Source organism: Peromyscus maniculatus, chromosome 4 (assembly GCF_049852395.1).
Source record: "Peromyscus maniculatus bairdii isolate BWxNUB_F1_BW_parent chromosome 4, HU_Pman_BW_mat_3.1, whole genome shotgun sequence".
NCBI classification, from domain to species: Eukaryota; Metazoa; Chordata; class Mammalia; order Rodentia; family Cricetidae; genus Peromyscus; species Peromyscus maniculatus.
In genome coordinates, this window is record NC_134855.1 from 158,030,126 (window position 1) to 158,049,544 (window position 19,419).

At 44.9% G+C, this 19,419-nt stretch overlaps 1 protein-coding gene across 18 annotated transcripts in view; it reads right to left on the bottom strand.

Moving 5' to 3' along the window:
• Dido1 (death inducer-obliterator 1) overlaps positions 1–19,419 on the bottom strand; it is a 58,821-nt gene that overhangs the window by 6,441 nt on the left and 32,961 nt on the right. For all 18 annotated transcript variants that reach the window (XM_076571352.1, XM_042276938.2, XM_006976062.4 and 15 more), the window contains 9 exons: positions 11,000–11,459; positions 10,727–10,886; positions 9,511–9,627; positions 9,264–9,368; positions 8,300–8,435; positions 7,568–8,075; positions 7,047–7,200; positions 6,590–6,679; positions 5,641–5,836 (listed from right to left, as the gene is read on the bottom strand). In XM_076571352.1, coding sequence (XP_076427467.1) covers positions 5,641–5,836; positions 6,590–6,679; positions 7,047–7,200; positions 7,568–8,075; positions 8,300–8,435; positions 9,264–9,368; positions 9,511–9,627; positions 10,727–10,886; positions 11,000–11,459 — 1,926 coding nt within the window. The remainder of the gene's footprint in view (positions 1–5,640; positions 5,837–6,589; positions 6,680–7,046; positions 7,201–7,567; positions 8,076–8,299; positions 8,436–9,263; positions 9,369–9,510; positions 9,628–10,726; positions 10,887–10,999; positions 11,460–19,419) is intronic.

Below are 19,419 nucleotides of genomic sequence, written 5' to 3' on the forward strand. Positions count from 1 at the left end.
CCTCTGCCTCCCGAGTGCTGGGATTAAAGGCGTGCGCCACCACCGCCCGGCTAAAACTAAGGGAATTTTAAACTTAAAACAGGAGTTGCTATTGCTTCCTAGATATTATATGGCTTGTTTAAGATCTATAGTTTGGACTAATTGTTAAACCAGATTTTTTTTTTAAGCCTTTCTGGGCAAATCTGTAGGAAATGGCCAGAGCTTGCAAGTTTGAGTTATGAAAACTTTCTGGAACATTTGGGCCTCAGGCTGAAGTTTTATTGGACAGCTCTGTAAGCCAGGCCTTTTCTAGAATCTGACACTAGGAGGCTGGCTGGGGGTGTGAGGTTGTGGGTTGTGGAGGAACATGGTGCTAAGGGCTGGAGGCCCTGGTATGAGGGGGCAGGGTAGGCAGCTTAATGTGGACCACTAGTCCTCCAGAGGGGGCTATATTGCCTCATTCCAGGAAGGACTTCCAGACCACCCAAGTGCAGGTGATGGGCCCTCCACTGCAACCAAGACTCATAATGGGGTCCAGGGTATTCATTAGAATTAATGTGTCCCACCACAGCAGAATGCTCCAGCAACCATAGTAAGCTGGTAGTTGTGTTAGTGTTTATGCTGGTTTTGAGCACAGCAGGCTGCCTAGAATGGCATCTTACCAGCAGCTGTTTCTAATCACCTGGCCATCCCGTGTGCATACTGCAGGGCTCCACAGACTGGTCCAATTTCTGCTAACCTCCCCAGAATGCACAGCCCTGTTCTGAAACAACCCTTACTGCCTACCTCATGTATACCTACAACTACATAAAGACCCACAAGGAATGGTGACTCATATGTATTATCTGCTCAGGAGTCTGAGGGCAGGAAGATCTTCATGAGTTCAAGGTCAACTTAGACTATATGGTGACTTCCAGGTCAGCCTGGGTCAAAACCAAACAAAAAAAAACAAAACAAAACCTAAACCCAACTGTAGCTAGCGCCCTGGAAGCAGCAGCATCTTGTGAACAATCAAATTCAATATCCATCTTGGGCCTTGGAAGTGTCTTCACTGAGGAGGGGCATGTCCCAAAGTTAATGATGCTGCTTCATTGTGTATGCAAGGTATGCCATATAACAGGAAATGTTAATGAAGGTCAAAAGCTCCAAGCCCCTGTCTCTACCCCACACCTCCTGGAGGGGCAGTGGAGATCCAGGTTTCTTGGGGTCCAATTTCCAGGCTTGCTGCATTTCGTCAGCCATCAGGTAAAGAGTTCAGCTCCCCGGAGTGTGGGATGCAATGGTCACCCCAGCTGCAGTGCAGATGGGGTCCACAAGAGCCAGCACTAGACAGGATGGTGTTACTCATCACCCTTTGGGACTCTTATGAGGTCATCAATTCACACAACTACGCAAAACAAGCACTGGGAGACTGAAATACTAGATCCAGTTAAAGTGTGCTGTCCAACTAGAAGGGATACATTGTTTAATGTGTATGAAAGCAAGCCCTTTAAGTTCGACATCTGTCCTCATTTTCAAGGTGCAAATGTCTTTCTAGCCTTTGGACTCAGTGGTATCAGACAGGAAGAGAAACCAGACAAGGGTACACCTAAAGAAGTGTGCTAGTTAATCTCTCGGGACCTGTATCTAGACGTGTTAGCAACAAAGTCTGAAGATGTGGCTGAAGATAACCACCTGCTTCTACAGACAGTGGGAGGTGGTGCTGTGACCTGTGTGCATGTTAGCGTTCCCGTTTATTAACAGAATCACCCCAAAGTAGACTCCCACTGACCTCACACCTATCTAATCGACACCTCTATTCCCAAATTTAACAGTATGTTCAACATGTTCAGGATGAAAACCTTTTTATGGTTTGAATCTGTCAAAACAAAATGTGCACACCTGCTGGATCAAACACTGTGTATGACTTGGACACACTTGGCAATGAGGGGAACTGTATACTTCCCAGCCCACCTAGCACACACACACTCACGCACGTCCTCCCTCTTCGACTGACCCCGTGCATGCTTGGGGTAACCAGGGCGCTGTCCATCTTCTTCCAGGTGCCCAAGTACAAAGGACACCATGGAGCATGCCAGTCTGCATGCCCTCTGCTGTGCACCACTTGGCAGGATACTGGGAGCCCTTGTACTACCAGAAGAGAGTTATGCTGGTTTACAAGGAGCAGAGGCAGGCCTAGGGCAAGTGGCCCTAGCTACCACATGGTTCCAAGTCAAACAAACAATGACCAGTTTCCATGACATATTTTTATTGATTTAGATAGACAAAGTAGTACATTCCATTCAATACTGTATTTGACTTTGATTACAGTTTCTGTGCAAAGCTTTGATACACACACAAGAAAACTGGAGTGCTTACCTGCTAATATTTCAAAGCATAAAACTTTCCAGCTAATAGAACTGTTTAAACACAAAGACACTGGAGTGTAACACTTCCTGAGGAATGTGTTCTATATGTAGAGGCATGCCCTTTCCCTCAGAGCCACTGAGGGTGATTTGGGGAGGAGACTGACTGCATGCTGAATGAACTGGGGAGTCCAACAGGCACTGACTGACACCAAACAAAGTGCCCTTGGTTTTCTCCAGCCTGGCAGTGGGCCCTGATGAATATGAGGTGGGTACATGGGTTTCAGACTCAGTGTTGTCAGGGCCAGGTAGAACGCAAGGGTTCCCTGTAACTAAACTAGTCTCACTCCCTTGACTAAGGCCATAAGTCATCTGAGAACCTGTTGGTTGCTTTAAGATAGCATCTAAACTAGTGTGGAGAAGATGGACAGTAGAGTCAGAGGGACCTAGGTTTTTTAGCTGTCCTTTGAAATAATCAAAAGGTATAAACATCAGTGTCTGACACACTAAGACCAGACAGCATTTTTGTAGAAAACCATTAAAAAGCACAAGGACTCTAGAGTCATGAAGAAACCCAGCAGCTCCAGATGTACTGACTGGATCTGTAAATCACATATGCTAGGCCAAGAACCAAATGCTGGCTGTAAGTGTTCTTCTGAAGGTGTGGCCTAAGTACTTTTGAGGTCTCGTCATCCTTCAAAGTAAGAAAGAAGCCAATGTCTGAAAATCTTTGGCTCTGAGTTCAGTTGGCGAGGACCACCTGTGGTTCCATGTGTAGAAAATGGGGTACATAGACAAGTGGGTCACTTTCCTACAAGGCCATCTCTACTCCTATCATGATCTTCTGCACACACACTACATGGTGCTGACTCTACCTGGTCATGAGGACATTTCCTGCTATGAGGACAGCACTGTACCATTCACAGTCAAGGCGGAGTCTTTGGATTGAGAGAAAGGCTTTGGGTATGCAGACCCAAGCTCCAGTAATTTCCTAGGTATGTGACCCCCAGCTTGCTCGGTAGCTGGTACTGAGACAGGGCCATTGGTCGGCTGAGGGGACAGAGCTACTACCTCTGGCCCAAGGTGTCCAGAGCTTCTGGAAAGATGCTATAAGGACAGGAAAAAACAAGCCAGGAACAAGGCTCCAGCCCAGCCTTACATACATATAGCACACACAAGCATAAGCATACACATACACACACACACACACACACACACACACACACACACACACCCCTACACCTAGAAAATGCCAAGTCAAGCCATCAGTACATAAGGCAGGTCCAGCCACAAGCCTGGCCTAGGCCAAGGCTGTCTGCACTGACAGTGTGCAAATACCACACACATGTAATTGTGGCAATGGTATCATTAAAAACTGTATGTCAGTCCTTAAGTTAAAAATATCTTTAGAAGTTTTCAGGTAGTATTTCATTACTTTTCTAAATTGTTATTTTAGCAAGACACATTTATGATGTATTGTGAATGGTACCTGCCTATCTTTTGAGCGCGCCCTTCAGTGTCATGGCCTCAACAAGTGTGCCCCTCTACTTGGCCAGTGGTCAGTGTCCATCTCTTAGTGGGATGCAATATGCCAACCCCCAACCCCTGTCATCTTGGAAGCACAGTGTGGCCTTGCCCTGTCCCAGCTGGCTATTCTACAACCATGAACCCAGATGACTGTGCAGCCACAACCAATAGTGCCATTCCTCTGGCAGTTTCCTCCTGGCCCTGGCCACTGGGAACCTCATCCAAGATCTAGTTGGTTAAGGGTCCCATGTACCCCGATGCCCACGTACTCTGCAAGCTCCATGTACTCCCAACAGTCTGTTCTCATTTGGCAATGCTGAGATGGAGATGGGGTAGAGAGAATATAAAGGATGAAGTGCTGCTTTTGTTTTTACGTAAACTGGAGGTAAGAGATCTAACTCACACTTCTGCAATAAATGGTGTACTTTTCCACCTGAGAGGAGGGTGTCCAGGGGCAATACCTACCCTCACTACAAACACCACCTGTGGACACTAACTCCTACCCTCCAGCTGAGACACATCTAAGCAACCGGCCGCTCTTCTCACAGGTGCCAAGGGTCAGCAGCTTCTGGATCTTCACTTCCAGGAGAACTGGATACCTCTTTCCCCATGGTCATGGAATATGCTGGCCAGAGCTCTTCACATGGCTGTCATCGAACACTTCCAGGGCACTTTCTGCCACCCACAGTGGCAGTTTTGTTTTTTTAATCCCCAATATGGCTTCACAGAACACACTTTGCTTTTGAAATGTGCTGGGCACTAAAATCACCTATTGCATCGTGTCCATTATCATTTAACCCCTGAATTATGACACCAACCAATACCTTAGTGTATACATATTTTGAAATTGCAGGCACAGGAAACCCATGCCATGAACTAGGAACAGGCTGTAGTTAGCAGAGGGCTGTGCTTGGGGCAATGGGCTTGGGCCTTCAGCATCCCAGCAAGTTTAGGTGTAGTGCAAGTGGTGTGGATACAGGGCTTTGGGCATGCATCAGCTACCTCTATGACAATATTTAAAGAATATTTAGCACATGTCAAACCCAGTGGCTTTTAGGTTAAGACTAATCCTCTGGGGACATAATGACCAAAGAGACCAATTTAGGAACCTAGTGCAAATTCCCTAATTGAAGCCATGAAAACTCCTTGAAGGCACTTAGCAGAGCTGGACATCACTGGACCAGACCCCTCTGTGTCATCTGAACCCCCGTTTGTGTTTCTGTATAGGTAATCTGCTAAGCAATGCTTCATAGGAAAGAGCAAATCTAGATAGTTTGAAAAGATAAAAGAAATTACTACAGTATGTGCAGTGACCGAAAAGCAGTCATTTTGAGATGCTTCTCTATGGCACTATTACCGGACCCTTAGGAATTAGGTCCTGTGGAGAAGCACCTTAGAATGGAAGAGGCCAGCTCACTTTGAGCAGAGTGGCAATAGTAATAGCAACCCTCTTTCTAGAGTGGAAGGCACCCCTGGATCCAGGCAAGCCCTGTCTCTCCTCTCTGGATCTGGTTCTTGATCGTGGCATTTGAACAGCTCCCTGGTCTGAGGCAGCAAACAATTTGGTTGTAAGTAGTGAGTCAATTTTCACAAGAACTAAGATAGTTTTAGAGCCATGTGCCCACATCTCTCAGAGAACAGATTCTCCTGCAATAGTTGTCCTAATCTAGCTCTTTAGAGTTTAGGCCAGGTGGCAGATGTCCCTGTGACAACCTGAGAGAATTGTGTCAGTGTAGAGGACTATGTGGGGACTGGCTGTGCCTACACCTCCCAGAAACTGGGTGCTTACCTGGGCCCTCAAAGGGCAAGAGTTTGGATGGCACAGGGTCCTTAGCACTCAGTGGAATCAGGTACAGGTCCTTGACATGCCTGTTGTTATTAGCTACAACCCCAAAGCGGCCACGGCTGCTAAAATAGGAGTAGAGAGAGATGTAGGCAACTTCCTCCTCCTCTGTGGCGGGGTGGAAGCGGATCAGACAGAGCTCCTGTAAGGCAAACAGAGCACAGGGAAGCATGCACCTGGGCTGCCCTGAACAGCCCTCCTTCAGATGCAGACCCTAAGACACACTGCCTAGTAGTTCTGACGGTCAGATCTATCGCTTGCACTTACATCAAGTGTAAAGAACAAAGGTTCTGGTTCGACCAGTGGGCTAAAACCACCTCCACTCCCAGGAGTTTCAGTGAGCCACTGTGTACAGCTGTCAGATACCAAGCAAGCGTTCACTATTCATATGATGGGGTCACAGCACACAGGACGCACCAGCAGCAGGTGTCTGCGTGTCCCCACACTAGAAAGTCAGCCTATATATATGGTTTACCTCCTCTTGTGAGCCTGCTCCAAACTATGGACCACTTTCAAAATAAACCTCACACACTTCACCTGCAGCTGACTTGAGGGTTTTTAGGAAGCCTAAGCCTGCATATGAAGTAACACTGGGTGCCTGAGCCAGGACACCTCCAAGTTCTTACCTTCTTTTCCCTTAGTCATGAAAGAGGGAAGCAAAGCCTGTGTATTTACTAAAATTTGAATGCATTCACACCATTATGATAAATTAGAAACAAACTCCTATCGCTACTAGTCAAGTATACCTTCACACCTTTATGTACTTATAAACATTTTCAACATCTAGTAAGTTATAGGCTGATGTTTCAAGCCTTAGCCCAATAAAATTGAAATTAAAAAAAAAATTAAGCAAACACAATTTCCCACTGTTGCAGAGACCACACTGAGCAGGTACCTTGGACACCGATGACTTGAGCTTGCCAACATAATCCCACACTGTCTTTGGAGCAATCCTTCCACCGATGTGGATGGTGTCAGGCAAATCCTACAGAAGAACATGAAGTCAACATCAGAGCTGCAGTCTTCAGAAATTGACACAATTAATTCCAAAACACCAGATCACACACCAAAGCCATCACCACTTTAGAAAGACTGTCGCCAGAGTGGGAGACAACCACTTCTTCCCAAGGATATTATGTTCCAAAACTGAGGCAGGTCACATATGTGGAAATAACCCACCTAAGCAGGGAACTGAGATGCCTGACTTCTGATCCACATTTCTGCCTTTGGCCATACAATATAAGAGCAGCATGAATCTGATTTCTCCAAGACACACCAACATGCCCACATACCCAGAAGAGAAGGAGAAAGGGGAGAAGAGAGAGGCGGGTGGGGAATTTCTTGGTTCTAACCTCACTGAGATAATCCAAACACCCAGAGACAGGATATGCCTTAGTGACAAATTTTGCTACACTCTGCATATTAATAAATCCTTTCCAAATCGTGCTGAGTCGAGACAAGAAGAGGGTTGTATCTCCTTCTGGCGGGGATCGTGATTCTGAAACGCTGTAAAACCAAACCATAAAAAAAAAAAAAAAGTCACTTTCTTTTTGTACAATGGATACTTCAAAGTATGGCAACTTCATACTTGGGAGCAAAAGGTGGCTTCCTTTACCAAGCAACTATTTAAGTCATAATGGTTTAGACATTTGGTCAAGAAAATAAGTGGATCAGGAACAAATCGGAATGGCCATAAGTTAAAACCTTCATACTCAAGACCTGAATGACCAAAATTAACAATTAGACTTCCAAGAAATGGAGCATTTCTAAGATACTAAAGCCAGGTTTTTGATCAATCTAATCACTACCTTTCCTTGTCAGTCTAAAGCAAGAAGAGTTTGAGGTTTTTCTCAGAACCCTCCTAAAAACACACCTCGTATTTGGTGATGGTGGTACTGACAGGTATCTTGAGTCAGGAGAGGAGGATGGCTTAGCCAGTATGGACTTAGGCACCACTGCAGGAGTCAAAGCAGGCTTTAGCATGTCCAGTTTGGTTTCTGATGTGTGGGAGTTGTCCAGGTGGGCTGCCATGGAGGCTGTGACTGTGCATGATCCACTCAGGGCGGTCCTGGGGTCTCGGCCAGACACTGTGACTGTGGTAACCACCCCACTCCCACCAGAGGCAGAGCAGGGAGAGAGGCCATCCAGTGGGGAGGGCTCAGGATGGCCATCACCTGGAGGCCCAGGGAAACATTTTCTCTCCTCCAGTTCTGGCTCAGAGGCATTTTCAGGCAGTGTCTCTGCAATTCCTTCATCAGCAGTGTTAGAGACTGGATCAGATGGAGAGCTGTCATGCCTGGGCTTCAAGTCTTCTTTCTTAGCAGAAGCTGAAAGCTTTTGCTTTTTAGGAGCTGGTTCGTCCTCCGATGATGGAACCTGACCTGAAGAGTATGAGGTATGAGGAAGACACATTCAAGAGCACAGCTCCATCACAAGCAGGGAATGGTTTCTTATGCTCATCAAAAGCAACTGAGGCACGGCTACACACACCAGACTGCCACTCTCCAAACAGCTTGAAAACTGACCGCTACATTTACAAGAGCAATTTTAAACAAAATCCAATTTTGTTTCATTTCCAAAGTTTCAGGCCCTAAATTATGCTCACCTGTACAAATTTTACAGTTTAAATCAAAGAGATGAGCCCGGTGCTGACTAGTCGTGTCCTTTAGCATGCTGCTGAAGACATCGAGGAGAGGCGTCGTGCTCTTTTCGGGCGCAGCTCTTACTGATTCTTGTTGTTCCTACAATTGAAATGCAAGTTTAGGTCTTGCCTTTGTCATTTTCTTGAGACCATGTCTTGAAATGTAGCAGAGGATGACCCTGAAACTCCTGAACCTCCTGCTTCCATCTAGCGTAGTTCTTCACAACCTTCCTTTATGCTGCCCCCTTTAATACAGTCTCTCCTGTTGTGGTGACCCTCAACTCTAAAATTTTTTGTTACTACTTAATAACTGTAATTTTGCTACTGTTATGAATTCTAATGTAAATATCTGATATGCAGGCCATCTGATATGTGATCCTTGTGAAAGGATCACTCCACCCTCAAAGGGCTCACAACCCACAGGTTGAGAACCACTGATCTAGAAAGTGCTGGGATTACAGGTAAGTGCCAACATGCTTGACTCAAATAGCTAATTTCCTTTCCAAAATCCAATCCATTTCTAAGTTAATAGCAGAAATGGTGAAGAACCAATGGAGAGCCAAGTGTGGTGCCTGGAGGTGGAAGCAGGTGGATCTCTGAGTTCAAGGCCACCCAGGTCTACAGAACAAGTTCCAAAAAAATGAAAAAAAAAAAAAAAACCCAATGGAGAAAAAGCCCACCAAGACAGGTCTATAATCCCCCAATTCCAGAGGTAAAAATTTTAGGCCAGCCAAAGAGAAATTGCATCAAAAACTAAAGGAGCCCAAATTATCCCAATAAATAGCAGCACTTGGAAAACACTGCACCATGCATACATATACACTTGTTTAAATGTCAGTGACTTGCTCAGTGACTTAGGACGCCTAAAAGCAGGTAAGAGATGTTAGTCTTAGTCTCCATACAAACACTGGACACCCCAAATGCTCACTTCTGAATCTGACACTGGTGGAGAATCTTCCATGTCAGGAATAGGTTCTGGCTTAGCAGTGTTCTTCTTGCTTTCATTAAGCAACTTAGTCCTGGACTCTATCACCTACAATAAGGAGGACAGAAATGAAGGCTTCAGCTTTGGGTTCTAGGGAGAAGGAATATTCATCCATCCTACAAACAGCTTATTAATGGATTCTAGAAAAATGAAACCTCTAGGGCCTCAGACAACCATCCTCAATACTTACAGATTTTGTAGGCTTCTCTGTCCACGTGGAAAGTTCTTTAGATACAAGTTCTTCAGGCTTCATTCTGACAAGTTTTGCCAAGGAGATTTCTTCTCGAAGAACTCGATGGAAGAGCCCCTATTTAAAAGGGAAAAAAAAAAGCACCTTTTATTTCCTCATCCATGAACCTTTTATGTTACCTTCTGCTATGGATCAATATGAAGAACCAAAGCAGCACAACGGAACTCAGGTGGACACTGACTATTCCTAGAACTTAGCCACCCCCTGCAGAGTGTGTTCCCCACCTGCAGTAGGCAACAGTGAATCTGAGAGAAGACTTCAAGGCCATCTGCAGATTCTATGCCTTCTCAGGATCACAACTCATGCACACAACTTGGAATATAGGTTAAAAAGTAGGAAGCCAGGAGAGAAAGGTGGCATATACCTGGGAAGCAGAAGCACAAGACTGCTTCAAAAATAGTATTTAGAAGGCCAGACTGTACACACCTTTAATCCTAGCACTGGGATTTGAGTTTGAGGCCAGCCAGAGAGTTACATAGTGAGACCCTGTTTCCCTCCGCAAAAAAAGTTAGAAATAAAGGCAGGAATATATCACTTCTACCATGGAATTGCAGACCATGGCAATGTAGCCAAGGCACTTGATATGGTTCTAAAACACAGGGGCTGTGTGTGTTCAGTCTAGAGAACACTATAAACAGCCCCAGCAGCAGAAAGCAAGGGGCACCATGCTAGGCAAGGCTGAGAACTGCAAGGGGTGGCCCATATCATGTGGCTGAGGAAGAAAGGTAAGGCAGGAAAGGTTGCCTGATCCCAGATGTGGTAGCACACACCTTTAATCCCAGCACTTCCTACGCAGAAGCAAGTGGATCTCTTAAGAGTTTGAGGCCAGCTTGGTCTACAGAGCAAGACTCAGGCCAGCTAAAGATATGGTGAGACGTCTCAAAAACAAAAACAAACAACAACAACAACAAAAAGTCCACCAGACATCCCTGAAAATTGGGATGAAAAACTTTTATCTCAGGACGGTGGACATGTGATTTGTAGAGGGGTTATAAAATCTGTTTAACTCCAGTTCTGGCAGAGAAAATGATGACCCAAAAAGACAGAAAGGATACTCCAAATGCTATATGGTATGTCACTGTAAAGCTAACAGAAATGAATGTAGGGCTCTATTCTGGGTCAAGAAGTCCCAAGACCTAGCTGGGGGCACACAGACCTGATTCTTAGGATCCTTAAGGTTGAACATGATGCTGCGATATTTGCTCTTATAACGATTATCAGTAACCTGGAACAAGTTAAACATCTCCTTCTCAATGTGGAGGGCAATTTTTCCTACTTCATTTTCTGTCATTATTAAGTCATCGCTGTCATTGACTCTGAATAGAATGAAAAGAGGAATTACATAAACCGGGGGCACTTGCTTAGTGAGGAAATTCAGAATACTATCATCAATGCTTTATCTGCAAGAGTGACATGTACAATGGCCCACCTTTTCCACAAAATCTCTTTCAAGGAGCGTCTTATATTTTGCCGAATTTGTGAATTGGGCTGTGATGGGGCTGGGCTCACAGGCCCAAGGCGTCCTGGGGCTGGAGAGGCTGCAGGGACATTGGCAGACATTGGCTTCCTGATAACTCCCACCACAGCAGCAGAGCCAGGCAACTTTTTGGAAGTAGCTGTCAAAGGTGATGGTCCTGTCTGCCTGGCAGAAGTGCCTGAAGGGGTAGCTGTGGGCCATGACCTCTTGGGGATGGTACCCTTGAAGCCCGAGGGCAGCTTCTTGATGGCTGGTTTGGCTCCTGCCACATTAGTATAAGGAGGAAGCTTCTTTGGAACAAGATTTCTAGGTGAAGTCTGTCTGCTCATCAGGGAGCCTGGAGGAACCATCTTCTTTGGAACTGCAGCTGCTGCCATTGTTCTGTCTTCCACTCTCCTGTCTTCCTTCATGGCTAGAAAGCAGAATGCAGACAGTGTGAGATACGGGCAACACATTAAAAACTCCAAGTTGACATTGTACCATGTCCACCCTGGAAATAACCAGTCAACCTAGGCATTAATCAGATACATTTGCAGGTTTTTAAGATCTTGAAACTCAGAAAGGTTTTCCACAGTATTTTATGATGGTAATTATTCTTTATTTCAGAAAGAAAAGGCTTTAGTGTATTAAACCTTTCACTTCAAACAAACCAATTATCAAAGGTCCAACTAATCATTAGATAAGCTGTAAAACTAAAGGATGAGCTTCCCATCAAAATAGGGCAGATTTACAAGATAACTTTTATTAACAAGTCAAAGTGTTATTGTATGAACTTGAATCCCCACCCCATCCCCACCTCCCACTCCCCCAAGCCCTGACAAGTTTTCTCTGTGTAGCTTTGCAGCCTGTCCTGGAACTAGTTCTGTAGACCAGGCTGGCCTCGAACTCACAGAGAGTGTGTGCCACCACTCCCCGGCTAAAAAAATATTTTCAAGGGGAAAATGACAAACTCTCCTCCATGAACAGCTAAGTCTAAGGGTCCTGGAGGTTGACACCTTCCTGTTGGCACAGGGAATACACATTACTTCATCACTTTGCAGGAGTTCACTGGAGACAGTTGATAAAAATATAGACTGGTGATGTTTTCAATATAGGGAAGATCAGCCAACCTATTTTCATACAACTCAGATGCCAAAAGAGAAGACTCCAGTGGCTGTCTATTCCTAAGGACTCTCAGCTCCCGGAATATTTAGCATTTCACCTGCATGTCTGCAGTTTATGTGAAAGGAAATCAGCACAGACTTTTTCTTGAGGGAAAGCCAGGGAAGCAATGAACATCAGATGCCAAAAGTAGTGATGCCCGTTTATACAGGTTTCTACCCCTAACACTGCCCTTAATTAGGTCAGCATGGTAAAACGACAACCTGGTGTTTTAAATGCTTATTATATGCTAAGTCAAAGAGCTTTGGCTTGCACCAAAGCTTTTACATGTCAGTGGGCAATCAACTTAATAAAAAATACTGCATCAAGGGCTCACAAAATGTCTCAGCAAGTAAAGGTACTTGCTGCCAAGCCTTAGTTCAGTCCCCATAACCCAAATAGTGGAAGGAATAGACACCCATCCCCCGCCAACACATATACTTTCCCCAAGTCCTGAGTTAGATCAGTGGATCAGTGTCACAGCCTGGGTCATAGAACTGCATGATGCTTGTCCAACACGTTGACCAGCAGCCCAAGTGGTCAAACAAGGTAAGGAAATGTTTGTGAACATGTGGCTCAGAAGTGGCATCTTTCCATGCAAGGAACAAACACCTTTGAGATGGCTCATCTAGATAGGCAATCAACACTGTCTGTGCTGGCAAAACCCACACTTATAGGGGCAGTTCCAGCCATCCCTGAAGCATGATTTCAAGATCATAGATGATTACTTTCCACCTTCTGCTCCCAGTAACCATTTCCAAGATACCAGGAAGCGTAGAGGGCTCAGGGAAGAGCAGAGATCCCATATACGAAGAAAGCTCACTTCAACAAGCTCCTCCAGGTGTCAAGGGGCCCCACCAAGTCCTGCCAGAACTGGCTGCCAATGTATCACAGCCATATGGCTATTTACAAAGAGGCACTGAAAAACCTAGAAGATGCAAGCCTTGTATTTCATCTGAAACCCTTCCAACTTCACCCCAGTGGGCCTTTGCTTCAAGTGGTCTGTGTGCTCAGAAGCATGCCAAACCCTAGCCTCAAAGCACTTTAGGGGCTTTGCAGAGTTGTCACATCTATCCAACACTGCATCTCTTGACACTAGATGAGGATAGAAAATATCCAGAGGCAGATTTGTACAATAGAAATTAGGAGTATACTCTGAACAATGGAATATACATTTTTTTGTTTTGTTTTTGTTTTTGGAGACAGGGTTTCTCAGTGTAGTTTTGGTACCTGTCATGGATCTTGCCCTGTAGACCAAGCTGGCCTCGAACTCAGAGATCCGCCTGGCTCTGCCTCCCGTGTGCTGGGATTAAAGGCATGTGCTACTACCACCTGGCTCGGAATGTAATTTTTTTTTCTTTTAACTGTCAAGGACCTATTTTTTACAATACAGTGTGTAAGATAATTATTAGAAAAGAGCACATTCTGAGCCAAGGAGTACAGCCATGCTTCCCATAGATCAATATCCAAGGACTCTGCAGTGGTAGTCTTATTTCTAATTCAGAGCTCCAGGGGTATTCAACAATTCACCTGTATGTCTGGTTGCTGGGTTATGCAGAAGAAAAAAATAGTAGGTGCAGACTCCTTTGAGGAAGGGCCAACGAAGGAATGAGCACTCGCACAGTAAAGACCAAGTGCTCCGTGAGACGCTGACACTGGACAGGGGTATAATAAGCGTATATTCGATTGCCAGCCCTTTAGGACAACTGCAAGAGTGAAGTGGTAACAAAAGCGAGATCTAAAACCAGCTCTCTTCCCCTCTATAAAATCAACACATTGCCAGAACCTCGACAAACCCCTCCACGTAGCAGTAATATGGCCTGAAACATCTCAGTGATATTTTTGTTCTTGGTTACAAATGTGGACTCCAAAGCCATGATTTCCACAACAGAGCCAGTCTCTCTTTTGGTCTGACTGCATTCTGGTTATTCTTAACACTCCCAGGACACACCTGATGACCTGAGAGCAGACATATCTGAATACCATCCATCACTAAATGTAGCTCTCTAACCATCACTCTACAGTCTTGCAGCTCCAGTGGCTTTTGCCCATTGAAGGCCAAATCATCAGGACACTTTAGCGACACTTCCAGCAGTGTGTAAGAGGTCATGTTATGTAATTATAAACCGGAAGATACATCTCACAAATAATGGAGGTCACTAGCCATTTGCCTACCAGCACCTTGACACACCAAGCTCTCTATCCTGGAGGGGGTCAAATGCACTGCCATTGCTCAAGATACTGGCATGCTCCTCTAGCCCTTATAAGTAGGAAAAGCAGTGATGTTGACTTAAGAGCAGTAACTGCTGCAATGCCAACGAGGATTCACTTTCATTTTTGAATAGAATAAATGAATTTTTAAATCCTTATTCCATTCCCTTCCCTAACCCCTGGGTTCAAAACCAGTGCCTTGTATGTACTAGGCAAATATTCTATCATCCAGCCACTTCAGCCCCAGAACTCACTTTTAGCTGCACACTGTATGAAAATTAAATAGCTGTAACCAAGGGGAGACCTATCTTATAAACAGCACTTTCCACTGTGTGCTTTCTCTGCTGGCTAACAAGAGCTATACCTGGTGCCACTAGGCAAAGGGCAATACTGGGTTCCCATCCACATGCCCACCCCGCTAGTTGAGCCATTCTGCTAGTATCCTCCTCTGCCCTCTTGTGGGGGTAAGAAGGTATTGACCAACACTGAGTAGTAGGAGGAAGGTGTTTCCAGTGCTGTTGACCACTACTCTAGGTGAACTGCCAAGACCACTTCTTGTTTGTAATGGAAACTAAGCTGCTTCAAGTTTGATGGAGTGTAGAAGTAGACTGCTCTGCTCGGATCAACAGCTACACTACTCCCGTCACACCATGGGTTCACTAGAAAGGATAAAGCACTTTTGGCCACCAGATGGCAGCAATGACCCACAATGGAGGGAAGGAGAAAGAATTGGAGGCACAAACCCTATTCATGTGCTCACCAAGCAGAACCCTGAAACCGCATGGAGTCGAAGCCTAACGGGAAGCAGGGTCCACACACAAGAAAGGGGTCCAAATCTACAGAGTGTAAACCACCCCACTTTGCCTGTTGACTGCCCTTACAGGGGGCGGCCATAGCTTGTCCCCAAGCAGATATTTCATCTCCAGCACTCTCAAGGGAACTGCTTTGAGTGGCCATAACCAGCACCAGGTTTAATTCTGCTCCTCAGCTGTGGACCACATAACACAGTTTCCCATTGTTTCACTGCACCTCTTCCCAGTGAAGCGGCAGTAGCAAGTGACAATGTTTGGGGGTTACTCTCTATCCCTAAACATGTATCTTCAAAGAAACACCCCTTTATCAAGGCCTCATACACATGCCTGTAATCTCACGATTCAGGAGCCTGAGGCAGGACCCTAAGGGACGGGTAGCCAGAGCTATCATATTGAGACCATTTAAAAAACAAGCTGTTTTTTTTAAGCAGGTACTGATTTACTTTTATATAAGAAACTGAGACCTGGACAAAAGCAGCACAGGCCGTATCAGAGATGCTCCTCAGATGCCCACTGTGACTACAATGACCCTGTAGAAGTCCACATCCAACTGCTATGTTCTAGGGACGAAAACCAAAATTTTCTTACTGATGTCCAGTATTTGACTTCCATCTTAATGTAGAAACCAACTCTAAGAAACTTGCAAATTATCTTAACCATTTCACATAGTATCTTGAAAATTTTAACTTAAATCATGTTGGGTTGGTAATGTTAATTTCATACATTATGTTAGTGGCTGGAATGCAGTTGAAGGCCATGGGGTGTGTTCTGTCTGCCCAGCTATGTGGGAGCTGAGCTGCCGTTTCTCAGATTTCTCCAAACACAGGCACTGATGACTTCAGTAAAGTTCATTTTTAACCATTATTTCTTTGTACCTAAATTATTTACTGAAACTAACAAGACAGGAACATGTTAAAACAATCCATGTGCCTTCCTTGGACCCACTAGACCTAAAGGGTCCAAAGCTAGAGGCACAGTGGAGAACCAGGCGAAGAGAATGCAACCAGTTACCTTAGGTTCTTGCTGAGCTCTTCCAGGTTTGCGGCAAATCAATGTTGCTCAGTAGGAAAGAATCTGATCTTCTACATTTACTAACTTTTGGACACTAAGCATGTTAACTATGTGCATGTTGGTGTGTAGCAAAAGCATTTTAACACTTTATGCAAATATACTAATGAGGAATCGTGGTAGGCATCTTCAGAGGTGACCTTTGTACTCTTGACATCAGCAATGCAATCAAAGGATTTTTCTTGGAGTGTTAACCCTTGGATCCACAGCTCCTTAAGTTTACAGGAAGGTAATTCAGAGAGGTGAAGGACACACAGGGACAGCTGTAGGACAGACTGTAGTATTCTTAGGGGCTCACTTGGCAGGTTCAAGTTTGTGCTATGATCCAATTTTTAACAATAGGCTTTTTTTTTTTTTTTTTTTTAAGATTTGTAAAACTCAAAATGATTTAAAGTACCAAAAGAATTTAACTGACAACCTAGTAAGTTTCAGCTCTATGTATATCAGAAAATAGCTGCCAAGTTTAACCCCCTTAGCACCAATTTTGTTTGGGAGAAGCTTGGTTTAAATGTGCAAAGCTGCTCCCCTATCCCCATTTTATTGCCACTAACTCTGGAGACAAATAAACGGCTCATACAGCTGATAAAACACAGGCCCACCCTTAGCTTTAGGTTTCTAGTATCCTCCACATACTACAGAGGATTGGTTCCTTCATGATCCCATGAAATGCGCTTCTGGAGCCCACACCTTGAGATAACCTGGTTAAAACCTATGTTCTCCCTGTTCCATCTACTACCCAACCTGGTCGCCGGTGCAGGATGCATCCATCAACAAGGAAAATGTTTCCACATGGGTAGGATGGAGTCAATCCCCAGGACTTGGGTTTATAGGCTTTGGGTGTTTTCCATTAAATCCCCACAGCCAGATGCAGTGTTGTCATGTAATACCTGTTCACACACCTAGTGTTTTAAGTCACTTGATGAGCCATTTAGTGAGTCCAAAATACTACTGTGCATACAAGTATAAATACAAAATTGTTCCAAAACTAATAATCCAGGAATATTTTAGTCAAGTGTTCAGCCCCCTTCCCTCCCCTGACAATAGGAGGTGTCAGTGGAAATAAAGAAACACAGAAGGAAACAAAAAAGTATAACAGCAACATTAGGATCTTTGGGAACTTTAAAAATAACAATTGTTTCTATAATTTAAGGAAATTGTACAGATATTCTAGAAAAAAATTATCAGAGGAACAACTGTTCGTGAAATGGAATCACCTGCATGTAGAGGAATGGCTTCCTGTGCAGGCAGCATGCTGCCTGCCTGTATCCACTCAAGAGGGCAGCAGCAGGTCACAGCTCTGCCATGCAGTCTTCTCACAGTGTACATGGTGAACATCCATTCAGAAGATTGTAGGAAGTGTTCCCAGCACTGGTTTCACTTTGAACCCCACCCCCGACCCCTCATTTGTGTTCTGCACACAGGCAGTGGGAGACAGGGCCAGAGTCCTTGGGCCACAGTTGCACAGTACCTTCCCACTGTGCAGGGGAAGAGGGGTCAAAGGGGACAGGCCCTGTTTGGACAGCAAGAGGCAGAGAGGGGACACTGTTCCTCATTGATGACACCACTCTCTTCTCAATGTTTGGAAGATAACATTTATGGGATAAAGAGCAAAAAACAGAAGCAACTGGTTGAGAAACATGTCCTGATGCATGCTGTATTTTGAATGCCGGTCAATTTTGAGATGCTGATATGTTGGGGAGATTAATCAGTTAACTTGTCCCACATTCCTGCTCCTGGAGCCCATCAGCTCCACTAAAGAGCCAATGTGTAAGACAAGGTGGGACAGGTCAAAGAAAAAGAACCTCTGAGCATAGAAACCGGTCACCAGCCAGGCAACAGCTGCACACACCTTTAGTCCCAGCACTTAAGAGGCAAGTAGATCTCTGAGTTCGAGGCCAGCCTGGTCTACAGAGTGAGTCCCAGGACAGCCAAGGTTACACAGAGAAACCCTGTCTCAAAACAAAACAAAAATAAAAATAAACTAGTCACCCTGTTGACCCCTAGAAAGCCTTCCATCTCTCCCAACCTCGTGGAAGGGAGACAGAAGACAGTACTCAGATTTCAGGCCCACTATCCTCCATCTTCCTCACCAATATCCTCTCTCCAGGGCACAGGACTGTCTGTCTATGATGCCACATAGGCAATATACTTACCAGGGTCTGAAACTGAAACTAGTAACTGCTTCTAAAGTGAGAGAGACCCTGAGTCAGAAGTTCAAGAGCAGCTTTTCCATTCTGGACACACAAATAAAGATGAATCGAGTTGTAATCACTCTTCAGCCCCCAAGTTTCTATCCTTTATTGTCAGATCTACAGACACTTAAAGCACTTGAGCCCTACACTTGGTGGGCCTTTCCCTATTCTCAGAGGTGGTACGTGGCTCTAAGTATACTCATTAGTTCATAATGCTGCTGTTGTAGAGCTGCTGTGATGGAGAGAACACCTGAGACGAGACGTGTCATCTGCAAACAAAACTCACTACTCATAATGCAGTGGAGTAGGCTCATTTACTCCTTTCCTTGGGTCTTTTACATTCCTTTCCCTCCCACGTGCCCTAAAGTCAGGTTCTCACTCTGCAATCCCAGCTAGCCTAAAACTCACAATCCTCATCTCAATTTCTCTTAGAACTCTAGTTCTAACTCTCTGTTAGAACTCTAGGTCTACAACACCATGCATAATAGCATTTTCATTTTGTGAACCTACCTGCAAGAGGTCTCTCCCTTAGTTATCTTGCTGAAAGGCTAATAAGAAATGTACCATGTTTATCCTCATGGCATTCGGGGCTCTCTAACCTGATGCTTTAGAAAGGGTACAAAATGCACTAGCGGGGGTGGGGCACAGAGTAGTGCTTACCTAGTTAGGCATGAAGTTCTGGGCTTGACCCCCAGCACCACATGCCTATAATCCCAGCACCCAGAAGTGAAGGTAGGAAGATCAGAAGTTGAAGATCATGAGCTAGAAATGCAGCTCAGTTGGTAGGTTGCTTGACTATATGCCCTGAGTTCATACCCCAGAACATAAATCAGGTGCGTGCCTGTAAATCTCAACATTCTTTACAGGTGGAGGCAGCAGGAGGATCACAAGTTCAAGGTCATCCTCAGCTTCAAAGCAAATTTAAGGCTAGCCTGGGCTATAAGAGCTT